Raw genomic sequence first — 21,923 nt, 5'->3', positions numbered from 1 at the left:
TCTGGATGTGCTGTACAAATAGCTTACTAATCAGATAAAAGCCATGTGGGCTATGTAGCTGATTTGCAGTTAGTTTGAATAGGAATTGTACAGGTTGTAGTGAGATGTCAAAGTAAATCTCATATTCCCAAGTTAAATGTAAGAGTAAAATACTAAGTTTTAATGAATGGAAAAGGTATTTACAAATAAAGACCTGCTTTAATATGCTTAGTGGCTGTGCTGCTTTGACTACAAGAAGTTTCTTGTTGTGTTGGGGTGGAGAGTTAGTTATAAACCTCCTTATAGAAGTATCTAAGACAAAAACAAGGAAATATAATGTTCTAAACTCAGCCAGCCCAAACCGCTTGGGCTGCTATGACAGCTCATAAAGCTGAGAGTAGTTTTAACTGGGCTCTGTTTTACATTGCCAAAGTGAATTTTCCTTGCAGGAAGTAGCCAGAGGGTTTATTTAGTTTCCAGTCCGAGGCTTTGATCTTTCTGTACTGTCACATCTCGGGTTACATAGCCCTTTTTCACTGCAGTAAATCTGCAACAGTTAATGAGAATAAAATTTCCTCCTCCTTACTGGTCACATGCTGCTAGATGCCAAACCACAGCCAACTGCCTATTTGCACGGTTTTAGCGAGGGTGTATGAAAACAGTGCAATCAGTTTAATCTTGTTGTCTTTGTAATTCATTTTATTGGGCTTTCTTCCTTTTCAAGTGACCTATTTTTTATCAAGTCACATGGTTGCAAGACCAAAACTGAAAGAAAATTTTAGGACGTCAATAGTCCTAAGAGTTGATCAGGGGTAGGACAGTGGGTGGGTTGACATGCTGCCATTAAGGTTAAAATTGGTCCACTAGAAGGCTTTTAAACAACCAAACCTTTCTGTCCCCTTTGGTTAGACTATATCTTTAGTGTGAATATAAACTTATAGTTACTTAGTTTAATGAATAAGAAGTGGTGGTGTGTGCCTTTAGTCTGACAAACAAAAAAAGAAAAAAGAAAGAAAGAAAAAGAAAGAAAGAAAATAAAGTGCATCTTCATAGTAAATTACAAACATTTCCTTTTATATGATAAACTCAATTATTGTATATAATTGTGTATTGAATTTATTTTTCACTTGCCTTTTCCCTTTTATATTGCCTTGTTATGATTGGCTGTTGGTATTTAGCAACTTGTCTGTATCATGAAATTTACCCTCCTATGGCAATTTTGAATGATAGCCAAAATAAATATATTGTATTATGTGTTCACATGGACCATACATATAAATATTGTTAAGAAAAATAAAATTTAATTCAGTTTTGTCATTTCTCATCACTGAATTTGCAGTTACTGTTATAATAATCATTCCATAGAATAAATAATTTTCCATAAAAAAATGTGGGAATGAGTCAGTAGTGTATAATGCCCATTCACTGATTCAGCTAATCGTAAAGCAGTGCTTAAAAGCCAATTGAGAATTGAGGAGAATATTTCTGAATTAGAGACCATCCAATCAAATCTCTTGAACATAGAGGATACACCTTTGGAAAATACTAATTGGCTGCTCTATTTTAAAAAGAGGGTAGTTGGCCAGCAAAGTGGCTCATTAGGTAAAGGCAGTTGCCACTAAGCCTGATAACCTAAATTGGATCTCTGAAACCCATATGGTGGAGGGAAAGAATTAACTCACCCAAATGTCCTCTGACCGCACACACACAATTTCTTTCTTTTCTTTTTTGGCTTTTTGAGACAGGTTTTCCCAGTAGCTATAGAGCCAGTCCTGGAACTCACTCTGTAAACTTGACTATCCTCCAACTCACAGAAATCTGCCTTCCTTCCGAGTGCTGAGATTAAAGGCGAGCATCACCACCACCCCTCCCACACTTTTTTTTTTTAAGAAGTACAGTAGGTGCTGTCCTTGGCTCTCCAGAAGATGTCGGTACTGTGTAGCAGTGATGAGCCAGGAAGCTACGGGTCCTACTCTCGCATAGCTTTCAAACAGGGCTACGGTCTTCTTAAGCTGTTCAAGAACTGTGATGTTGCAACTTTAGGTCCACCCAGAATTCTGATTTTGAAAGTCTACACAACATTTCTCTATAAGATAAACATTTTTTCACAATTTTATAGTTCCCTCTCCCTCCATTCCCCCTCCCCCTCCCTGTCTAGTCCAAAGAGCAGTCAGGGTTCCCTACCCTGTGGGAAGTTATATTATCTGACACTTTTGCTCCTTCAGCTTCCTCTACTTAGGTCCCAGTTGTGTCCCTTCCTCCATGAAGAGGTACTTCCCACTTTGTCACCTTTGTGTTAGCTTGGGTAGTCATCAGACATTCTAACTACCTAGCTTTTGTCTTTTGAGTCTCAACTGAAATGTTTTTCCTGCATAAAAGCAACCCCTTCACCCCATCTGCTCTAATTGGTCATTTCCTTGTGTAAACCTATCTGGATTACTAAAATAATAATCCCTCCTTCCTCAAGAATGTAGACTCTAGAAGGACAAGAACTTTGGCAGTCTGATTCAGAGTTGTGTCTCTAATACCTGGCACACAGTAGATTCTCATAAACATTTACTGAATGAATTAATGAATTATAAAGGGCAGGGCCTGTCTTTAAACACAGATGAACTTATTTCACTTCCCATGCTGTATTTTATTTTCAGTGTGAATTAACTTTTCATAATTTTTTACTGTTATGCTTAACCTATTCTATGTCATCCTTTCAAGAGTATAATACAAAACATGTATTAATATACATTACCATGATATATTGCCCTATATATCCTGCATATAGCATTATATGCTTCTATTTATAAATTGTTGGTATATGACTTTGCAATATTAAATATTTTAATAATACAGATAAGATTTAAACTCTTAGATACTTGCTTTTATGATTAAGACCTAATTAACATTCTTTGTATAATTATATAATACTTCTATATATCAAATTAAATGTAGTAAGAACTCATCTGTGCTAAATGTAAAACATAATAGCTTGTAACATTTTATTTCCAAAAGAAAGTCAGAATGCTCCAAAATTACAATTAGAGTGTATGAAATCACATCAGCAATCCATCTCATTTTATCCACCCTAAAGAAACATAGCTTCACCATGATGGTGAAAGAAAATAGTATTAGCATTAAAGTTCTAGTTAATTATAACCAATTTTTAGATTTGCAGAGGAATTGCCATGTTGCAGCTCAGTAGGTAGCGTGCTGGCAGGATGCTCTGGGTTTGGTCTCCAGTACTCCCAGCACTTTGGAGATAGAAGTAAGACAGAAGTTCAAGGCCATCCTGGACTACATTGTGAACTGGAGGCCAGCTAAAGCTACATGAGACACTGTCTGAACTATATACATTTTTTCTGTAGTTAACATTTATTTGAAAGACAAGTTTTCATGCAGAAAGATAAATGCAATGTGTTTAGACATAATTTCCTAAGTAGTCAAATATTAGGGTTACTTGCCCTGAATATATGTTCAAGGTATTATGAGTCCATGCTGAACTTGCAGCATGCATTTAAAGTTGTATTTCTAGGAAATGATGATATAATCAATTATTATAATTATAATGATGATATATCAATTATCATAATAATTGATACAATCAATTATTATGAAATCATATATTAACTTTCAGTGTCAAATAGCAGACATTCTACAGCAACAAATCCTACCCAATCCCGTTCTCTTCTGTTAAGGAGCAGTAATTGGTTAGTACATTAGAAGGCTCACGGTTGCCTCAGAATCCTGTTGTTGCTCTTTCTGTGGTTTCTAAAGTGCTTTCAGTGTAGTTTCTGAAGTGTTATTCAGATCTAAAAGAACACAACATAAAGATATAATCAAGATGAAGATATGCATCCAATGTCTTATCATTTAAATTTTAGCTGTATTCTGTTTAATTGATAAGCGTTTGAATAGGACCTAGGACAGATATCAGTATAATACATAATTTATAATGTGTTTAAACACCCTGTTTATTAATCCTTACTTTAACTTTCTTATTGTGTTCATTTTTAGAGAGCAGTAGTATTATCAGGCCTAGAAAAGGAATTAGTATTAAGATCTGGATTTGGATACCAATTTTTGCCTTTTCCTGCTTTCTCTTACTCTCATCCCTGAGTAAAGTCTGTATGTGTGTGTACATCCAATAGAATAAACACTTTGAATGTTTTTTAAACTTTGCCACATCTTCAAGGAAATAGAATTAGTGATCTTTAGAAAGGAGGGCTTGGCCATATGAAAAAATATGAAGCCCTTCCCCCCCTTTTTTTCTGAAAAGCATGCTATTGCTTTGTTGCTTTTCTTTAACTTAGATTTAAAGAAATAAAGATCTTTAGTATTTTCTCATGGGAAAAATAATTGGTTACTCAATGTGGTGAATAAGAAGTACGGTATTTGACCAAGAATCATATTCTTTATCAAATCTAGCCTCCTAAATTGTATTGGCTTTTAAAAAAATTCTTGTGCTTATATATTTTAATAATTCGCTAGAGTTTTTAGATGGTTTCTTATAACAAACAAATAAAAAAAAGAGTTGACCATATTGCAGCTTGTTGTTTTGCAATAGAGACACTGCCTCTTTAAGAACACGCTAATGTCTTATACAATGTAATTTGGAAAAGTGTGAGCTTTGGGGTAACTATTGCATCAGAGTATCAAGGAGATGAGATTGATATGATATAGAAGCTTATTTTCCCCTCTCATCTCGTGGGGGAAGGTCTACTCAGTGGAAATTCACTTTTCACTTTACATAGGTAGATACATAAACACACACACTCTCGGGGGAACAAATGACAAAAAAAAACAACAGAATTTGTTTTTAGAGACAAGGTCTTCCTGTATAGTGCTGGTGGCTGGGAAGGAACTCAACAGACAGCTGATGTCACATGTGCACAGTCCTTATACTTCCTCCTCTGTTTCCAGGTACTTCAGGCATGCGTCGTCATGCCTGATTAGAAAGTTGAGCATCCCAGTTGACATCCTAGTTACTGGAAGATTCTTGAAACTTTTCCTTTAAAGAATTTTAGATTACAGAAGAATGGTTAGAATGTGTCAGGTTTTAAAAAAAGCAGAATGTAGTACCATGGTGGTTATTGGAAAATGGAGCTGTCTGCAGTGAGAAGAGTGCACTGAGGACTGTACTCCTGTACAGTTTACAGGCAGGAACGTTAGGTAGCCTGCAGTGTTTCCAGAGGGCAGGGCACAGCATTTGTTGTCACCAGCTGCCCAGAGCCTCCATGATTAAAGTAGAATTCAGACCTGCTCAGAGGGTCAAGGTCGGCACTCTGTAATTGAAGGTGTTTCAAATACCGCGTTGTGTTTTTGCTTGAGGAGAGTAATTTTAAACTAGTACTTTTCTTAGCTTTATGCTTCCATTAAAGCTGATTATGAATATATACATATATGTATATGTATATTTACAATTTCTATGTTGGATTTTCAATCAGAGTTTATATATAATTTCAGACTATAGGGACATAGCAAGTGCTTCCTTCTGCCCTTGAGTTAAAGACCTTAAATAGTTTAAGTTTTCAATACTTAATCTATCAGTAATTTTGTGAGTGTAGTCAACGTTCTGTTTCAAATAATGAAAGATAATCATACACAAACCTGTGGTTTCTTTGTTTTGCTTTGGAAGAAATTGTATCTAAAATTGGTATATCCCACCTTTTGAGGAGTTCTTTCCATTTTAGGGCTTACTTGGTTTTAATAACACACATGGCAAAACTTCCTTAGGAAAGCCATGTTAGTTGCAGGGTCATGCAGCTGATTTAGAGCCTGCAACTGTGAGTGGACAGAGGGGACTTCTGTGAGCATAGGCAGATACAGTTCAAACTACAGATGTAAATCAAAGCAGGTATCATCTCAAGGTCTGGGCATGTAGCTCAGTGATAACATATATGAACTCCTGAATGGTAGCCTCGGCATCAAAGAAATGACACTGTTAAATCAGTGTGAGAAGTTCCGTAAAGTTAGAATGATGTTCAGAAGATGGTGTGAGATATTGTGAGGTATGGAAACAGCAGCTTTTAAAAGTTATCCTGGTGTGGTGGCGCATGCCTATAAATCCCAGACCTATGGAGGCAGAGGCAGGCAGATCTCTGTAAATTTGAGGCCAGCCAGGGCTACATACTGAGACACTATCTCAAAAAAAAAAAAAAAAGTTTAAGGAAGGTTTCTGGCTCTGTGTCTTGCCATCCTCTGCTGGAAAAGTAGAATCAAGTCTCAAATCCTGCGTTTTCAATTGTATCCTCCAGTATTGTAGATGTAGGACAGCACTGTATCATACCTCTGTGAATGTAAAATAGCTTGTCCCTGCTTTATGATACATAGTAGTGACTGTGCTTTATCAGAGCTGTTTTTAATGATGTTGCTCAGAATGTTTTCTTTCCAGATGATGATTGAGAAGCTAATTTAAAAAAAAAAATGATGCCAGGTACCACAAGAGTAACAGGGGAAAGAAATGTATGTATGTATGTATGTATGTATGTATGTATGTATGTATGTCTAGGTTTCAGGAATTTACAAATAGTATACAATTAATTGTACATTTACCTCATTTTCTGCATGGAAAAAAAGAAACTATCACCTTTTTGCCTTTTTCTTTCAACACCTGGAAAAAAGAGGTACTGTTTATCATCATCAAGTAGAGTCCAGAGTTGTCTTTAATGGAATCGCTATTCCTGGCCCTGTAGACTTGGAACAACTAATGTAGGTGCACCTGCATGTCCGTTGGGACAACTGACTGCAACCTGAAGGCACATTCCCATCACCCTGAACAGTTCCCATCTTTGCCCAAGTTACATATGAGTTCCAAACTGTCAAGCTTTCCTACAACCTCAGACAGCAGATACTACGGAATAAAATACTGTATCCCCAACTGTTTTTATGCCCTGTGCTCTTGACTAAAGAAACTGCCACTAGCAGTTGCCTGGGCACAGATGCAGTGTGGGAAGTGATTTGCATGAAATAGCTAAAAATCCCCTTGATTTACTCCTTTAACATGAGCCTGCGGAATGTAGAGTAAGATATTGTCCAGTTTTCCTAAAGGTGTTGTACATTTCCATTTATCATGATGTAGAATCTGAGTGTTTGATTGAATTACCCAGTTTATACAAGCAGTCTACTCTTGCTTCGGGAAAAGGAAGGTCTGATTGGCCATGACATTATTTTATTGCAACAATAATTATCATGCCTCTGCATAGACATAAATCTTCATGACTTACGCAGAAGCCTTGTAAAGGCAAACAGAAAGCATGTGCAGGAGGCGTACCATGTGTGGTGGAGTATCTCTCACCATTACTACATTGTATGTAGGAGTCAGAATTTCCCAAGCATTTTTAGGCACACCTTAATCATTTCATATAACATGGCAGTTATAATCCAAATATAAACAGTACCAAATATATAAAGGATGGAGTAGAGTTGAAAAAGACCTGAAAATGTAGTGATCTAAATAAAGGTGTGAAAGTCATTCTTCTTCAAAGAAAGAAATTATGAAGTTACAGAAAGAAACTAAAACAACATTTATCAGTAAGGGAGACTTTTCACCCAGACACCCTTGTTTTGAAGTCGCTGTAGTACCTCACTAGCTTTAATAAAGCTCAGGAATTGTCAGTAAGTCCATCTGTCAGTTAATTTTGCTGAATTCAGTAAATTCAGGTACCAATCTTTTAACTAAAATAGAAATGTCATGTGCATCATTGATAGAGAAAAGGATTTGCAATGTCTCCATATGCCATTGAGAACAACTTAAGGTGTGGTCCCGGGGTGTCAGTCAGAACAACAGTTACTGGAATCCTGTCTACACCGCATTTACCTGACACAAGGACAGTGCTTCCGTAACTCTCTACTCTGAAGACGTCCTACTTTATTATCAGAAGACTTGTAACCAAACAATCTGCAGTTAACCTTAAACCTAAGTAGAAAATGGATTGAGCTCTTTGGACAGACCACTAGTGTAACAGTATTCTTGCAGCCTAAGGAAGCCTGGAGAGTAAATGCAGAGCTGCTTTAAGGCTGGTTGGCAGGCCAGCTCTGAAGCATGTATTTTGCATCTACCTGTACTTACTGAGAAAATGGCTGAATTAGCAGCTGCAAAGTAGCAATAGCACCTCCTGCCTACAATGTTAAAAATAGCCTAGTAAGGCAAAGGTGCTTTTTTTGTATATTTACAATTAAAAATTATTTATTATCAAATTTTCAGGTGTTCTTTTTCAGTTACTTACATAACTAGATTTTTAACGTGCTTAGCTATAGTTTTGTAACCAACGGATTTCTCTTAAGTTTGGAAACCATTACTTGGTTCAATTTATCTTCCAAAAAGTCTGTATTTATAAACTACAATGATTTCTATCAAAATACATGATTTGTCTGTTATTCAGCAAAATAAAGGAAAGAAATGGGTGAATAGTCTCAGATAAGTTGGAAACTTTATGTTAAACACCTTATTTTTATGACATTTTAGAGTTTTTTTTAAGATACATATTCATCCGTGTTTTATGTGATGTATAAAGAGAAAAGTTCTAGAACTATACTGGAAATTTTCCCAAACTATATTGATTTTATTTAAGAATTTTTTTTCACAAAAAGTTAGCAATAGTTTCTCATTTAAGAAAAAGTAGCATGCCGATGAGGATAGCATGAATATTATATGACTGTATTGCCTCTGATTTTTTTCAGATATCAAATTTCTATTTTATAAAGAAAAGTGGAAATTGATATAGCCTGGTTATTTGGTAGTAATCAGGGTGGTGTTAGATGCTTTTCCATTTCTAGGACTTACTCCAGTAGTGCAGCCTAGCTAGGATTCTGTGTGGTGCTTAAATTACAGTAACTCCAACTAGAGCATTTAGTGCTGGTGCTAACTTTGGAATTATGTTTGAGGTATTCAACTTTACAGCATGTTTGGTTTCTTTTCATTTCTTATTAGTATTTTTCGGTCCTCAGTAGTCTCCTGCCCCCTCCTCCGACAAGAACTCTCCTCTCTGTTCAACATCAGAAACATTCCCCTTTCTGGCATGTGCTTTCTAGCTCCCCAAGCAGTATAAGCAAATTGGAAAGTTCAGCTGTCATTCTTGGAAGGTCATAGATCACACTAGCAGTCCAAGTAATCCAAGAGGTTTTAAGTATCATAGCATTTAGTTTAAAGTGAAATTTGCTCTGACAGGGCTGGCAGACCAATAGGAAAAAGAAATATTTGTGCTTGGAAAAGTGCATATGTAGAGACCGAGGGTATAACTGATGGCTGGAAGTGATTTCAGTCTAAAACAACAAATCATTAAGAGAGTGCATAGGGGTAAAATACACAGTTCATATTTTAAAGAGTCTCAAAATGAGCCAGCAACTAAGGTTAGCCTTACATAGTAATTAGCTGTGGTGTTCACAGTTAACCCACTCGATACCAGACGGCACAGTTAATCTCTCATGAGAAATCAATGCTACTGAGATGCTAGTCTCTATTGAAACCTATAACATTAACTTTTGTATCTCTAGAAGAACAAAGGCATTATGACAGATTATATAAATGTAGACTCAGTAACAGACAAACACTTACTTAGAAGAAGTGCTAATGACTCAGATTATTGACACAGAGGTTATTTAAGCCGCTTGGTAAGTGCTGGAAATCAAGGCATCACTTGACATTATAGAACCCGCCAGTTTCAAGAAATCTCATGCTTAATTGAAGACATGTATTTAAAGACAGCTAAATGGTATATCCTAACTAAAAGACTGCTCTAGAAGACCTAAGACCATTATAGGCTTAGGCACCTACGCTACAAATAAGGAAAAGTAAAGTACCATTTAATAGCTGTGATTCTTTCTTTCAAGCCATTGTTCTCTTCAGAAAGTCACAGCAACACAGATTTATAAATGTTTCCTTGAATGTGCAGAATAGATGAAACAAGAACAGAAAAAAATTCCAGTAAGATGGCAAACTAGATCAAGGAAAGCCTCCTCCTGTGTAGAAAAAAAAGAAAAAAAAGAGAAAAGAAAGAAAAAGAGATTCAGAACTCAGAAAGCACTTAAATCCACAGGAGTGCTTGTGATGTTCTTCATAATTTACTGTCCTCTGCTCTCCACAGACAAGCTCTAGCCATCACTCTGAACTGGTGAGATGAAGACATCTAGTTCTCTTCAGTTGATGATACAAAGACAAGTCCCTGTGTTCCTTCATCACCACCTTCCGTGCTGGGCAGTGTGCTTGTCAGCACTCCCGGGAACTGGGCTGTTACTTTTTGTAGTTGAGGTGTCCTTCAGCTTCTTTATGAATCTCAGCAAGACATTGCAGAAGGAAACAGTAGTTCACACACACACACACACACACACACATATATATATATATATATATATATATATATATATATATATATATATATATATATATTAAGACAGGTATTGAGATTAGAGGTGAGGTGGAATTTCATTACCCATTGGAATAAATTAGAGATGGTTTTGCACATGCCTCTTTCATCATTGGCACAAATTAGTTTTCATTTGAAGTATCAGCATAGTCACTAATATAAATGAGTCTGCCCCTGCAGAGTTTTCTCCTTACAACTGACAGCTGTCATTAACAAAAAATTTTAAAGAAAACCAAATAAATGACTTAAGTACAACTTCCTAATACTCGTTTAATTTGGCCTTTATTTTAAAAACAATTAGTTTGCCTTCATTAAAAACTATTACTTATGGGGCTAGAGAGTTGGTTAAGTGAATTAAGAGCATTTTCTGCTCTTCCAACCTGAATTCAGTTCCCACCACCATTTAACTCCAGCTCCAGGGAGTGCAGCGCCCTCTGTGGTCTCTGAAGTTACACATGGCACACACAGAAACACACCTTAAAAACGAAATCCCCCAACTATTATCTATAATGCTTTATTTTATTAGTAATAAAATAAAATGTAATTATACAGCACACAAAGCAAATGTAAAATTACGGATAATCTTTATTTGCGTATATATACATACATATATCAGATTTATCAAAAGACTACGTAATTATGTTCTTCGATTTTATTTTCTGAATGATACAGTGATTCAATTTCAAAACAGTAACTATTAATCCCAGCACTCAGGAGGCAGAATCAGATGGATCTCTGTGAGTTCAAGGCCAGCATGGTCTATAGAGCGAGTTCAGGACAGCAAGGACTACACAGAGAAACCCTGACGAGAAAAACAAAACAAAACAAAACAAAACAAAACCACCTCAATACCTAATCCTTAGAGAAATCTAAAACATATGTGTTATAGGAAAGGTTACAAAACACTATGTTCCTGACATTTTTCAAACTATGCTATAAAAATAGTACTTTAATATTCAAGTTAAATTGTCAGGGTCAGACAATTGACATTCTTTATTTTAACTTATTTTTTAGGCACCCATAATTACAGATTTTACATTTTCTGGTTTTTGTGAACTACATTATTTCACTTTTGTAAGATGAAAACATTAATCATATGAGGAAGCAAAACAAACTGCACTCCATCAGTGTTAAATACAGTTTAAATCCCATTAGCTTTGCTTTGAAACTAGTGGGGCAGTAAGTACAGTGGTAAGACAAGATCGCCATCTAGTGGCTAATCTGTAAATTACATCCGGGTTCCTACTAAGCCCACACCTTGTTAGGTGTTATTTATTTGTCTCTCATTTCTCTTCCTGCAACAGTAATTTCAAAACCATGGCACAAGCGGCTTCTCAACCTGTCTGACTGCATCACATGGACTACAGTAGCCTTTTAGCTATTTCATGAAGCATTCCCTATACTAATAGAGCAAGGTGGTTTTATTCTGATTATCTGTAGTCAGTAAAATTTTTAGCCAGTTTTTAAATTCTCCCCCTTGACTCTCAGATCTAATCTAGTAAAGTTTTTTTGAATAGCTCACTTCAAAAGAGGAATGATAGGTCATCAAGATGCTTCTGTGGCTAAAGGCATTTACCTCCAAACCTAACAGCCTAAGTTTAGCTTCGAGCATAGGTAGGAGAAAGCTGAACATTCCCATGAGTAGTCCATGTCCTCTACATACAGGTGCGCTCTCTCTCTCTCTCTCTCTCTCTCTCTCTCTCTCTCTCTCTCTCATGCTTTCACACGCTCATACACACATGCTCACATACACGTACATGCTCACATACACTCACACTTAAGTCTCACATGCTCACACACGTAACAATTTTTTCACCATTGTTTACAAGGCTGCTGGCTTAAGCTCTCATTTCTTTTAAGTTGGGCAGCTATACTACCTCCTAAATGGTGTGTGTGTGTGTGTGTGTGTGTGTGTGTGTGTGTGTATTCAGATTTATCCCAACTCCCTTTCCTACCACAGATAACTTTCTAAAAGACAGATTTAGACTATTATTATTTAAAACTGTTGACAGTTCTCAAAATTCATGCAATTCTTAGTACAGTATTGAAGAGTTTTACTATCTAGTCCTGTTCACAGTTCCAGACTTGCAGCCTTGTTGCTTGCTTGTATCACACAGTAAAGAATTTGACCAGACAACAAAACAAAATGGCAGCCTACAGAATGCGAAAAGATCTTCACCAACCCCACATCAGACAGAGGTCTGATCTCCAAAATATACAAAAAATTCAAGAAATTGATCATCAAAAGAACACATAATCCAATAAAAAAATGGAGTAGAGACCTAAACAGAGAATTCTCAACAGAGGAATCTAAAATGGCTAAAAGACACTTAAGGAACTGCTCAACCTCCTTAGTCATCAGAGAAATGCAAATCAAAACAACTCTGAGATTCCATCCTACACCTGTAAGAATGGCCAAGATCAAAAACACTGATAACAACTTATGCTGGAGAGGTTGTGGGGTAAAGGCATTGATGGTGGGAGTACAAACTGGTACAGCCCTTTTGAATATCAGTGTGGCGATTTCTCAGAAAATTAGGAAACAACGTTCCTCAAGACCCAGTAATACCACTTTTGGGTGCATATCCAAAGGATGCTCAATTGTGCCACAAGGACATGTGCTCAACTATGTTCATAGCAGCATTGTTTCTTATAGCCAGAACCTGGAAACAACCTAAATGCCCCTCAACCAAAGAATGAATAAGGAAACACAATGGAGTACTACACAGCAGAAATAGAATAATGACATCTTGAAATTTACAGGCAAATGGATGGATCTAGAAAATATCATATTAAGTGAAGTAAAGTAACCCAGACCCAGAAAGACAATCATCATATGTACTAACTCATAAGTGGTTTTTAGACATAAAGCAAAGAAAACCAGCCTACAAATCACAATCCCAGAGAATTGAGACAACAATGAGGATCCTAAGAGAGACTTACATAAATATAATCTACATGGGAAGTAGAAAAAGACAAGATCTCCTGAGTAAATTGGGAGCATGGGGACCTTGGGAAAGGGTTGGAGGGGAGCAGAGAAAAATGTATAGCTCAATAAAATTAATTTTTAAAAAATGCATTAACCTAAAAAAAAGAATTGACCAGAACACACTGCTTGCTACTCTGTAGATGCTGCTGTGTCTTGCCTTCTGCATCTCTCTTTTAACCTGTGTAATCCTGTCTGTCCTGACCCCTCCATTCATACATTAATACTCTTTGTCCAGTCCATGTTAGTCTCTATACTAGGTGATTCATATACATCAAAGAATATTACAATCTTAGCCCTCCATGGTACTTACATTCTTATTCAAGAAACAACAACCAAAATATATGACAGAAATATAATGACAAGTGTCTTCAAGATTAACTGATGTAAGGACCATATAACCTCAAAGATTCTGCTGTAGAAATTGTACTGTGTCTCTAATATACTCACATTGTATTTCTTAGTGTCCTGTTGTACAGGTGTTAAAGCAGTTCAGTGCCATGCATTACACATGTACTCAGGGTATATTAAATATTTAATGTAATCAGAGGTTTCTCTCCTACCTGCCTGTTCCTAAATAACCACTTAGAGGCTTAATATTTCTTATAAATGCTTGGCTGATGGGTCAAGCTTACTATTAGCCAAGTCTTACATTTAAATTAACCCATGTTTTTTATTTATGCTTTGCCAAATAGTTTGTGACTTATTACCTCATTTTTTGCATGTCTTGCTTCTTTGGCAGCTGACTGGCGTCTTCTAGACTCCACCCTTCTCCTGTATCTCTGCTTGGATTTCCCAGCTGGCTTTATGATGCCTTGCCATAGGCCAAAGCAGCTTTTTACTTATCAACCAATGAGAGCAACACATATTCACAGAATATAGAAAGACCGTCCCACAGCATACTCCCTTTCTGCCTAATCAAAACTGGAGGTTTTTCTTTTAACATAGTAAAATTACATATAACAAAAGGGTTATCAAATAAGAGTTACAGTTACATTATCTAGTCTGTTTGCATTTGACAAAATTGAATACCCTGTCATCTATCCTGGCTTTGTGAGTCTAAAGTTTCATATCTAATTTATATTTTAACATAACTATGGAAAACCATAATTAGAACTACCTAGTCTTCATCTCCATCAAAGACCCCAGAAGGATATAATATTACCTGTGTAAACAGGAAGTGCATTGCAAGCAACTACCAAAACTCCAGAAATGACAAAGACATCTGGCTTCCTGGACAGTCACCCAGGATTCTTCTGTAACATTGGGGAATCCATCTTTAGCCTACAGGCCAGTAATATCTGGCAGACATTTTAGTGAAGCAGGAAATTTAAAGGACTCTCCTGTTTATATTGGTGGTTTGTCAGTCGCTTTCCTCTATATCCTGCAAAATGTCTGGTAGTTTCTTCTGTGAATCAGGAACATGAAGGACAATCACTCCTTGTTTTGGCAAAGTCTAGCAGTCATTTCTCTGTATGTCCTGCATGTCCAGTTTATACAGCATACTGTCAAACAATGAGGCAAGAACAGTTTCTTGCCCAAATGGCTAACCTTGCCACATTGAACAAAACCCCATAATGAGTTTCTTCAATGCCCATCATTTTCTTTGAAGGAATTGATGCTGCCAGGTACAGACATGTCTCTATCGAGAAAAGTCTTAAGTTCTTAAAACATTTTAAATGTCATATTCTGTAGGTCTTTAAAGTATTTGAAGATTACCTATATAATTGAAATATATCTTTATATACCTAAAAAACTAACTAATATGGCTATAAGTTTGACTATTATGGATGACTATTAATCTGTATTTTTAATTGTATGTTACATTTTTAAATGAGCTGCATAAACATAATTCCTTAAACAAGAGTAGAAATATACATACACTATAACAAAAATGACCTTAAATTTATGTCAGTAAACTAAATAAACTAAAATCCATACCAATGTAAAATATTTTGAGATTAACAGTTTTTTAATAAAAGTAGATTCAATAATCTACCCTTTACTCCCATCATTTCTGCATCATATCCCCTTTCTTTTTTTAGAAAAAGATTGACAATGACCAATAACAGTTTATAATCCACCCCCTTTAAATGAAAACATTTATAAACAATATTTTAGGAATTTTGATGTAGTTTTCTAGATTATTTCCTGCTGATCGGTGGGCACTGGTGATTTTATGGGCATCCTGCAAAAATCTGAGATAATAATTAAGTCCTGGGAAGACCAGTTATAACCTTTGATGATAGATATCCCCCCTTTCCCATTCACTTTTCCACAACAAAATACCTCTCCACCTGAGCTCTGTTGTATGGTGTCTTTCTCTCCCACGCCACTTTTTAAAATTACAACACTACTAATAACCACATGAAAGAATCTATACTAGGCTGTTTTGAGATTTCCTCTGCCAAGAAAATTAATCCAAATCTCTTTATATAGCGTCAGACAGACTCCTCAGACAAATGCAAAGGGCAGCCACATTCTTCATCAAAATATTACAAGAATGATCTTAAGGCAACATACTAAAATTCTTCTCCTCTGAAACCTCTTAAGCCAGCTCCCCATAGTTCATCAGATCACACTCAATGCCACTGCCGTCCATGCTCCTACTAGGATGGCCCATTAAGCAGCACTTATTCAACTGCTTTTCTAATCCACAGTCCCAAGGTCCATATTCCTTCAAACAAAAGCATGATCAGGCCTCTCACAGCAATATCCCACTCCTGTCATTCTTAGGGTTTCCACAGCTGTGAAGCAACTCCATGACTATGTCAACTCTTATAAAGCAAAACATTTAATTGGGCTTACAGTTTCAGAGGTTTAATTCATTATTATTGTAGTGGAACATGACAGTATGCAGGCAGACATGGTGCTGGAGAAGAAGCTGAGAGTCCTGCATCTTGGTTAGCAGGCAACAGGACATAAACTGATACACTGGGAGTGTATGAGATGCTGTGCATGTATACGCTGAGCATGTATGAGACCTCAAAGCCTACCCCCACAGTGATGCATTTTCTCAAACAAGGCCATACTTTATACCTTCTCAGAAATAATCACACCTCCTAATAGTGCCATTCCCTGTGAACTTATAGTGGCCAGTTACATTTAAACTACCACACCTACTATACAGGCACTATAGCAGTACAATACCATGCATTACAAAATATTTTCCTTGTGTTCCCTGCCTCTGAAGTTTTCAAGCCAGGATCATGTGCAATTTTTGTCTTCTAGGCAGTGTCTTTTTCCCTTATATATGCTAGCTCCAAACACTATGCTTAACACATGATAGGAATTAAACAGGTGTCTGTTCTGTTTGAATGAGTAGATGTATGCACAAAGAATAAGTTATCAGATTTGGAACTCCCAAGACAGATCATAGTTAAGCCAAAATTTTTCTGGTGATCAATTTATTATTTAATTATGAGTATAAAATGCTGATTTTTATTCAGTGATAATTTCATAAATTGATACTAAATTAATACAAATGAAATCATCTATAATATTAAGAGATTATGTAATACAATTCTATAGAATCAGGAAACATCTACTCCAGTGATAGCTACTTTTACTTGACAATCCCAGATTAACTCCAGCCTTTAATGTCACCTGTGAATCACAAATAATGAGTGATTCCAAAAGCCATTGTTTCCTGTTTATAATTGTATTGATACCAAATATTCCATGTAATAATGTGCAGGATCCACAAAGGCAGTCACGGACTATAAAGAAAGATATCCAGTTTAGTAGCAGGTGAAAACTCGGTGTGTCTCTTTCTATATGCACAACTATACATTCACTTATACACTCCATCTTAGACACCTGTTTAATTCCTACCATGTGTTAAGCATAGTGTTTGTCATAATAGCTCCTTAACATTTTTCTTAAGGTCAGTGGAGTTTGTTACATTAATATAGTCAGAGATAGGTTCCCACTATAAGCTATGCATGGTTCATGAGATTGGACACATTCAAGATAGTATATCACCACTGTTGTAATTATTTCAGACCACATCATAAATATCATACAAACTTCATATTCTTTTAAAGGTAAATTAAAGTTTTTCAGAAGACAAATGAGCAGCAGAGATTGAAGACTGTGTCCTAATGATTGAGTAAACAGTGGTGAGACAGTACATAGAGAATTAGACTTCACTCATGGATCAGAGAGTAATCCTAAGACTACTTGGATAGGGTTCCAGAGGACTGTAATGAGAACTTTCTAGCAGCCTGACATATCTACTCAGAGTCGCAAGCACCTCATTTCCAGTTCAGACAAGGTCGGGATGAGCGCTTCCAAGAGTGTTGTGAACTGAAGTGCAAACAAGATTGCTTCAAAAGAAGATTTTCAGATCCTAGATACTATGAGCTTATGAAAGAAAAAAAATGGTCAAAGTACTTTTCATAGTAACATCCACTAATAAATTTATTACATGCTTGTACTTGTATTGCTGACTTAGGAACTTAAAAGAAGAAAAAGATGTGTTGCTCTGATGTAATTATAGTAAAATAATGATGATGCTTTTCACTTATGCAGCGCTTTTCATCCAAGGATTTCAAAGTGCTTTACAAATATGCACTAATTAAGCCTCCCAAACAGCCTGAGGTAGGTGCCTGTCTTCCCTTTCTCCGGGAATGTCAGCTGTGGCACAGAACCCAAGTGTGCCAGGGATTCCTGCTGCTGCCGTGTCCTTGGAATGCGCTGCATGTAAAGGGTCACCTGTCATTTTCAAGTTCATTTCCCTCTGAATCATCACAAGTTTAGAATCTTAGTGAATGCTGCTTGAGGACTTGGTTCATGTCCTGCAGATATTGACAGAATCAAGCTTTCACTTTCTCTGTGTCAAATTAATCTGTATATTTATAGAAACAAATTCTAAGTGTTTAATATACTATTGTTGAATTATATTTTTCACTTTCAAGGATTTGTTTCCATTTTCTTCTCCAGGTTCCCAAAGTCACATTACCATCCCTTGTTATTTTATCAGAGAGGGCCTTTTTTTGAATTAAAATTATATATTATCAAGAAAATATACTGAGGTTGGGTAATTCAATCGTTTAAAATGTTTTATCTTAACACTAAAGACAAAAATTAAGTATCACTTAATAGTCTTGAGAAGAAAAAGTAACATAGTGGGCTTCATATGCTAATATAGAGTTTTCATATGCTATATACAAGTTTTCCATAGGTTCAGTGCAGCAGAAAGAATTGGTCCATACAGAGACACACTAAGCAGGACACCATTAAATTCCCATATGTATAGCTGCACATTACAAATACTATCTAATGCAGTGGCCACACAGTGTGAGAGCAGATGTCACACCCAGCTTAATTTCCTTGGGTTGCTAGGTCCCTGGTAAGTGTCCCTGGACTGTTAATGCCATGTCAAGTCTTCCTGAGTCAGAAGGACATAAGTTTTGCTGTGTCACTTCCCCTTTGTATTTATGGTTTCTGTCTCTTCCAGAACTTACCCCAAACTGTTCCCCTAACTGTGAATAGGTGTACGTTGTGAATAAATAGAATTTTGTTAAATTCACTAATTTCTGAAACATCTTTGTTAGTAATTAAATTTATTCTTTGACGGTTTCATACATGAATATAGTATGTTCTGATTACTTTAAACCTCCACCCTCTCTGAAGCTACATCTAGAATAATACTTTCCCTTCTTCTCAAAGGTTTATCTCTTCCATGGAACAAAATAAAATACAGACTTAAAATTTGCAACTAGCTTTGGTAAATTATAGATCCACAATTTTTCATGAAGTTTTATTTCCCAGGATCACTCAGTGTAAACCTTAAGCTGAAAGGTGTATGAGCCTACCCCAAGAGGTAGAGTCACTTGAAGTGCATGTCTTATATTTAACTCTTATGCATTGTGTACCGTAGCACTTACTCTTTAGATATGGTCTGATACATGTGCAAACACTTGAACATGTGTGCGATTAGCATCTTAATACTTACTAGTGTATTTCAGTGTGAGCGGAAGTTAACATAAATGTGAATGCTTACTCTAATCAAATTGACATTTGTTGGTGAAAATTATTCTGCTTTGTAGAATCTCAAATAATCTTGTCAAATGCACATTTTGTTTTCAAAACTTACATTTCCACACTATAAATGATTTCCTTCCATTTTATATTGAGCTCACTAGCATTCGCTGCATGAGCTATGCATGAGCATGTTGAAGCTGCCACTTTTGCCTGGCAAAATAACATTTTGTCCTTTTCTTCAGTGCTGACTAATACTTTGCTAAAATGCTTTGTAGAACAAATTTTCTTTTATTCAGAAACAAAAAAAATATTATAAATTAGGAGTAAACTGTATCTATGCTTCAGGCTATATTTACAAATCCTTAACTTCTGTTTGCATAGAATAAACCACAGCTTACAATAGCCTTGCTTTTACTAAAAAGAAAAAGACACACAATTTAGCACAAAGAGTTTACAGGTTAGCTCCAGCTGGTTCACGGGTGTGTGGAGATCTCACTCTTGTCCTTTGCGGCTCAAATGACTTAGATGTGCTAGGAGCTCACTGCTAATGCTCAGATTGCATAACCTATTCACAGGGGTTAGTCTCCATCTCCACAAGACAGAGAGTTACCACTGTTATCATTTCCCAGCAGAGTAGTGCTGAGCACCACCAGAATGTGAATTTTTTCATGTTCTTTCATAAGAGCCATATACATAGATAATTTGTGAATTCAAACTGTTGAGTTGAGTCTTTCACTTAATTTGGAATAGACCTGCCTGACAGGTTTATGATATCTGAATATAGATCATCAGAGGTAGATATTCTAGTATTTATATTTTAATGAGAATAGAAAGATTAATAGTATTTCTGAAAAGCACTGACACTGCTGGGGAATCCTGGAAGTGTGACATTCAAAGGTCCTGACGATGACCTGCACAGTGGCTGTGTGGTTCAAAACAGAGCAGCTTATCACCTGTCTTTCTCTTTTCAGCCTCGGAATGGATGGCTTCGGCCAGCCTGTGGGAATTCTTGGACGTCCTGCCACCGCATATGGATTCCGCCCTGATGAACCTTACTACTATGGCTTTGGGTCTCGATAAAGTCACCCCTTTCCATGTGTACACTCAGGAGAAATCTGTGTGGTGTGGGTTAACCTTGAATCTTGACGTAATAATGCATGTTGATACTCCTGTGGGGCTGTGTTTCTTCTTTCTCCACGTGGTTAGCTATAGGTTAACTCTGACCCTCACGCCTTCTCTTAAATACAGTTGATGCTCCAGTGTTCACTCTTCCAGACACATCTTGAGGAGAATATTTCCCATGAGACTGTTGCGAAACTACTAGCCTGGAAAAACAGATACTACATTATGTACATTAAGTGACTAATTTCTATTAAAAAGTGGCATTCATGCAAAGGAATAAGCCAAAGTCATGTGTTCATATTTACTGTGCTTCATAGGAACTACTCATATACATGGAATACAGTACCCTTTTTGGTTTCTCTTTCTACTTATAAATTCCTTAGTGTTTATATGAGCTCTGCTACCTTTAAAATTCCTTTTAAATGAGCCTCACTCCATCTTTCATTTCACATTGTGTCTGGAAGCTTCTCTCATAAGGTTATTAACTAACAGTGAACATACGTTGTAAGTGGTGTTGTACCTTAAATGATCTGTTATACTCCTGAGTGATTTGAATTCATGACCCTTTTGACTATAGCAGAATACTGGGGCAACCTCTATAAATATAGCAGGAGCAGCACTGGGATTCTAAGCTTTGCGTTTTTTTTTCCCCTGAAATGTACAGTATAAAGTGTGGACAAGCTAATTATTTTACCTTACCTAAGAAAATTAAGGAAAAGAGTTCTTTCTCTCTTTGTTAACATAATATGGAAGTGTGTAATGGGAATGGAGAAGGTCACAGTGATTAATAATGAATTTTGAAAATAATTCATTGATTTTAAAATGTTGAAATTTTTACTTGAAAAACCAAGCAAGTGAACTAATTATTAGCATATGTTGTTTCTTGATCACCTCCTACTAAGAAAGACAAGGCTTCCAAAGAACATGGATCAAAGATAAGATTTCTGCCTTTAAGTTGAAAATCTCACTAATCTAACTATACTATTTACCTTCATTTATACATGTAGCACACAGTACTAGAGCGGGGAAGGTCCTTTGGAACAGTTCAGCCCATGTGCTGGAGAAACCAAACACTTAAAAATGTAAATATAGCCAATAGATATGTTATTACCTGATACTTATGAGGTAGTGTATGATCTGGGATATTGTCTATGTTTGTGAACTCACAGCACAGTAATTGTCTTTGTTTCTCTTTTACCTAAAATATTAAAGCCAGAAAAGTTTGAATCAGTACTGTGCAACTCTCATTTTTACAGTTAAAAAACAGTCTAAGGTGAGAGCCAGTGAGATGGCTGGGTGAGTAAAGTCTCTTGCCACCAAGCATGAATACCTGAGTGCAAGTCAGGACCCATGTGGTTAAAGGAGAGAGCCGATTCCTTTATGTTCGTCCTCTGACCTTCCCTATACTGTGTGTATAATATATGTACCACTACACAAACCCAGATACAAAATGAGTGTAAAGTATAGACTCTTTTAAAATTGAAATGACATCT

General features: G+C 36.3%; 1 protein-coding gene across 2 annotated transcripts in view; it reads left to right on the top strand.

Moving 5' to 3' along the window:
* Kifap3 (kinesin associated protein 3) overlaps positions 1 to 21,660 on the top strand; it is a 142,014-nt gene extending 120,354 nt beyond the window's left edge. For both annotated transcript variants that reach the window (XM_087906340.1, XM_048421014.3), the window contains exon 20: positions 20,280 to 21,660. In XM_087906340.1, the coding sequence (XP_087762466.1) occupies positions 20,280 to 20,388 (109 nt within the window). In that variant the 3' untranslated portion in view covers positions 20,389 to 21,660. The remainder of the gene's footprint in view (positions 1 to 20,279) is intronic.
* Positions 21,661 to 21,923: the final 263 nt, after the last annotated feature.

The sequence above is a fragment of the Myodes glareolus genome, chromosome 5, assembly GCF_982192425.1.
Source record: "Myodes glareolus chromosome 5, mMyoGla1.1, whole genome shotgun sequence".
In the NCBI taxonomy this organism is placed as follows: domain Eukaryota; kingdom Metazoa; phylum Chordata; class Mammalia; order Rodentia; family Cricetidae; genus Myodes; species Myodes glareolus.
This window is presented reverse-complemented; position numbering and strand designations above follow the sequence as displayed.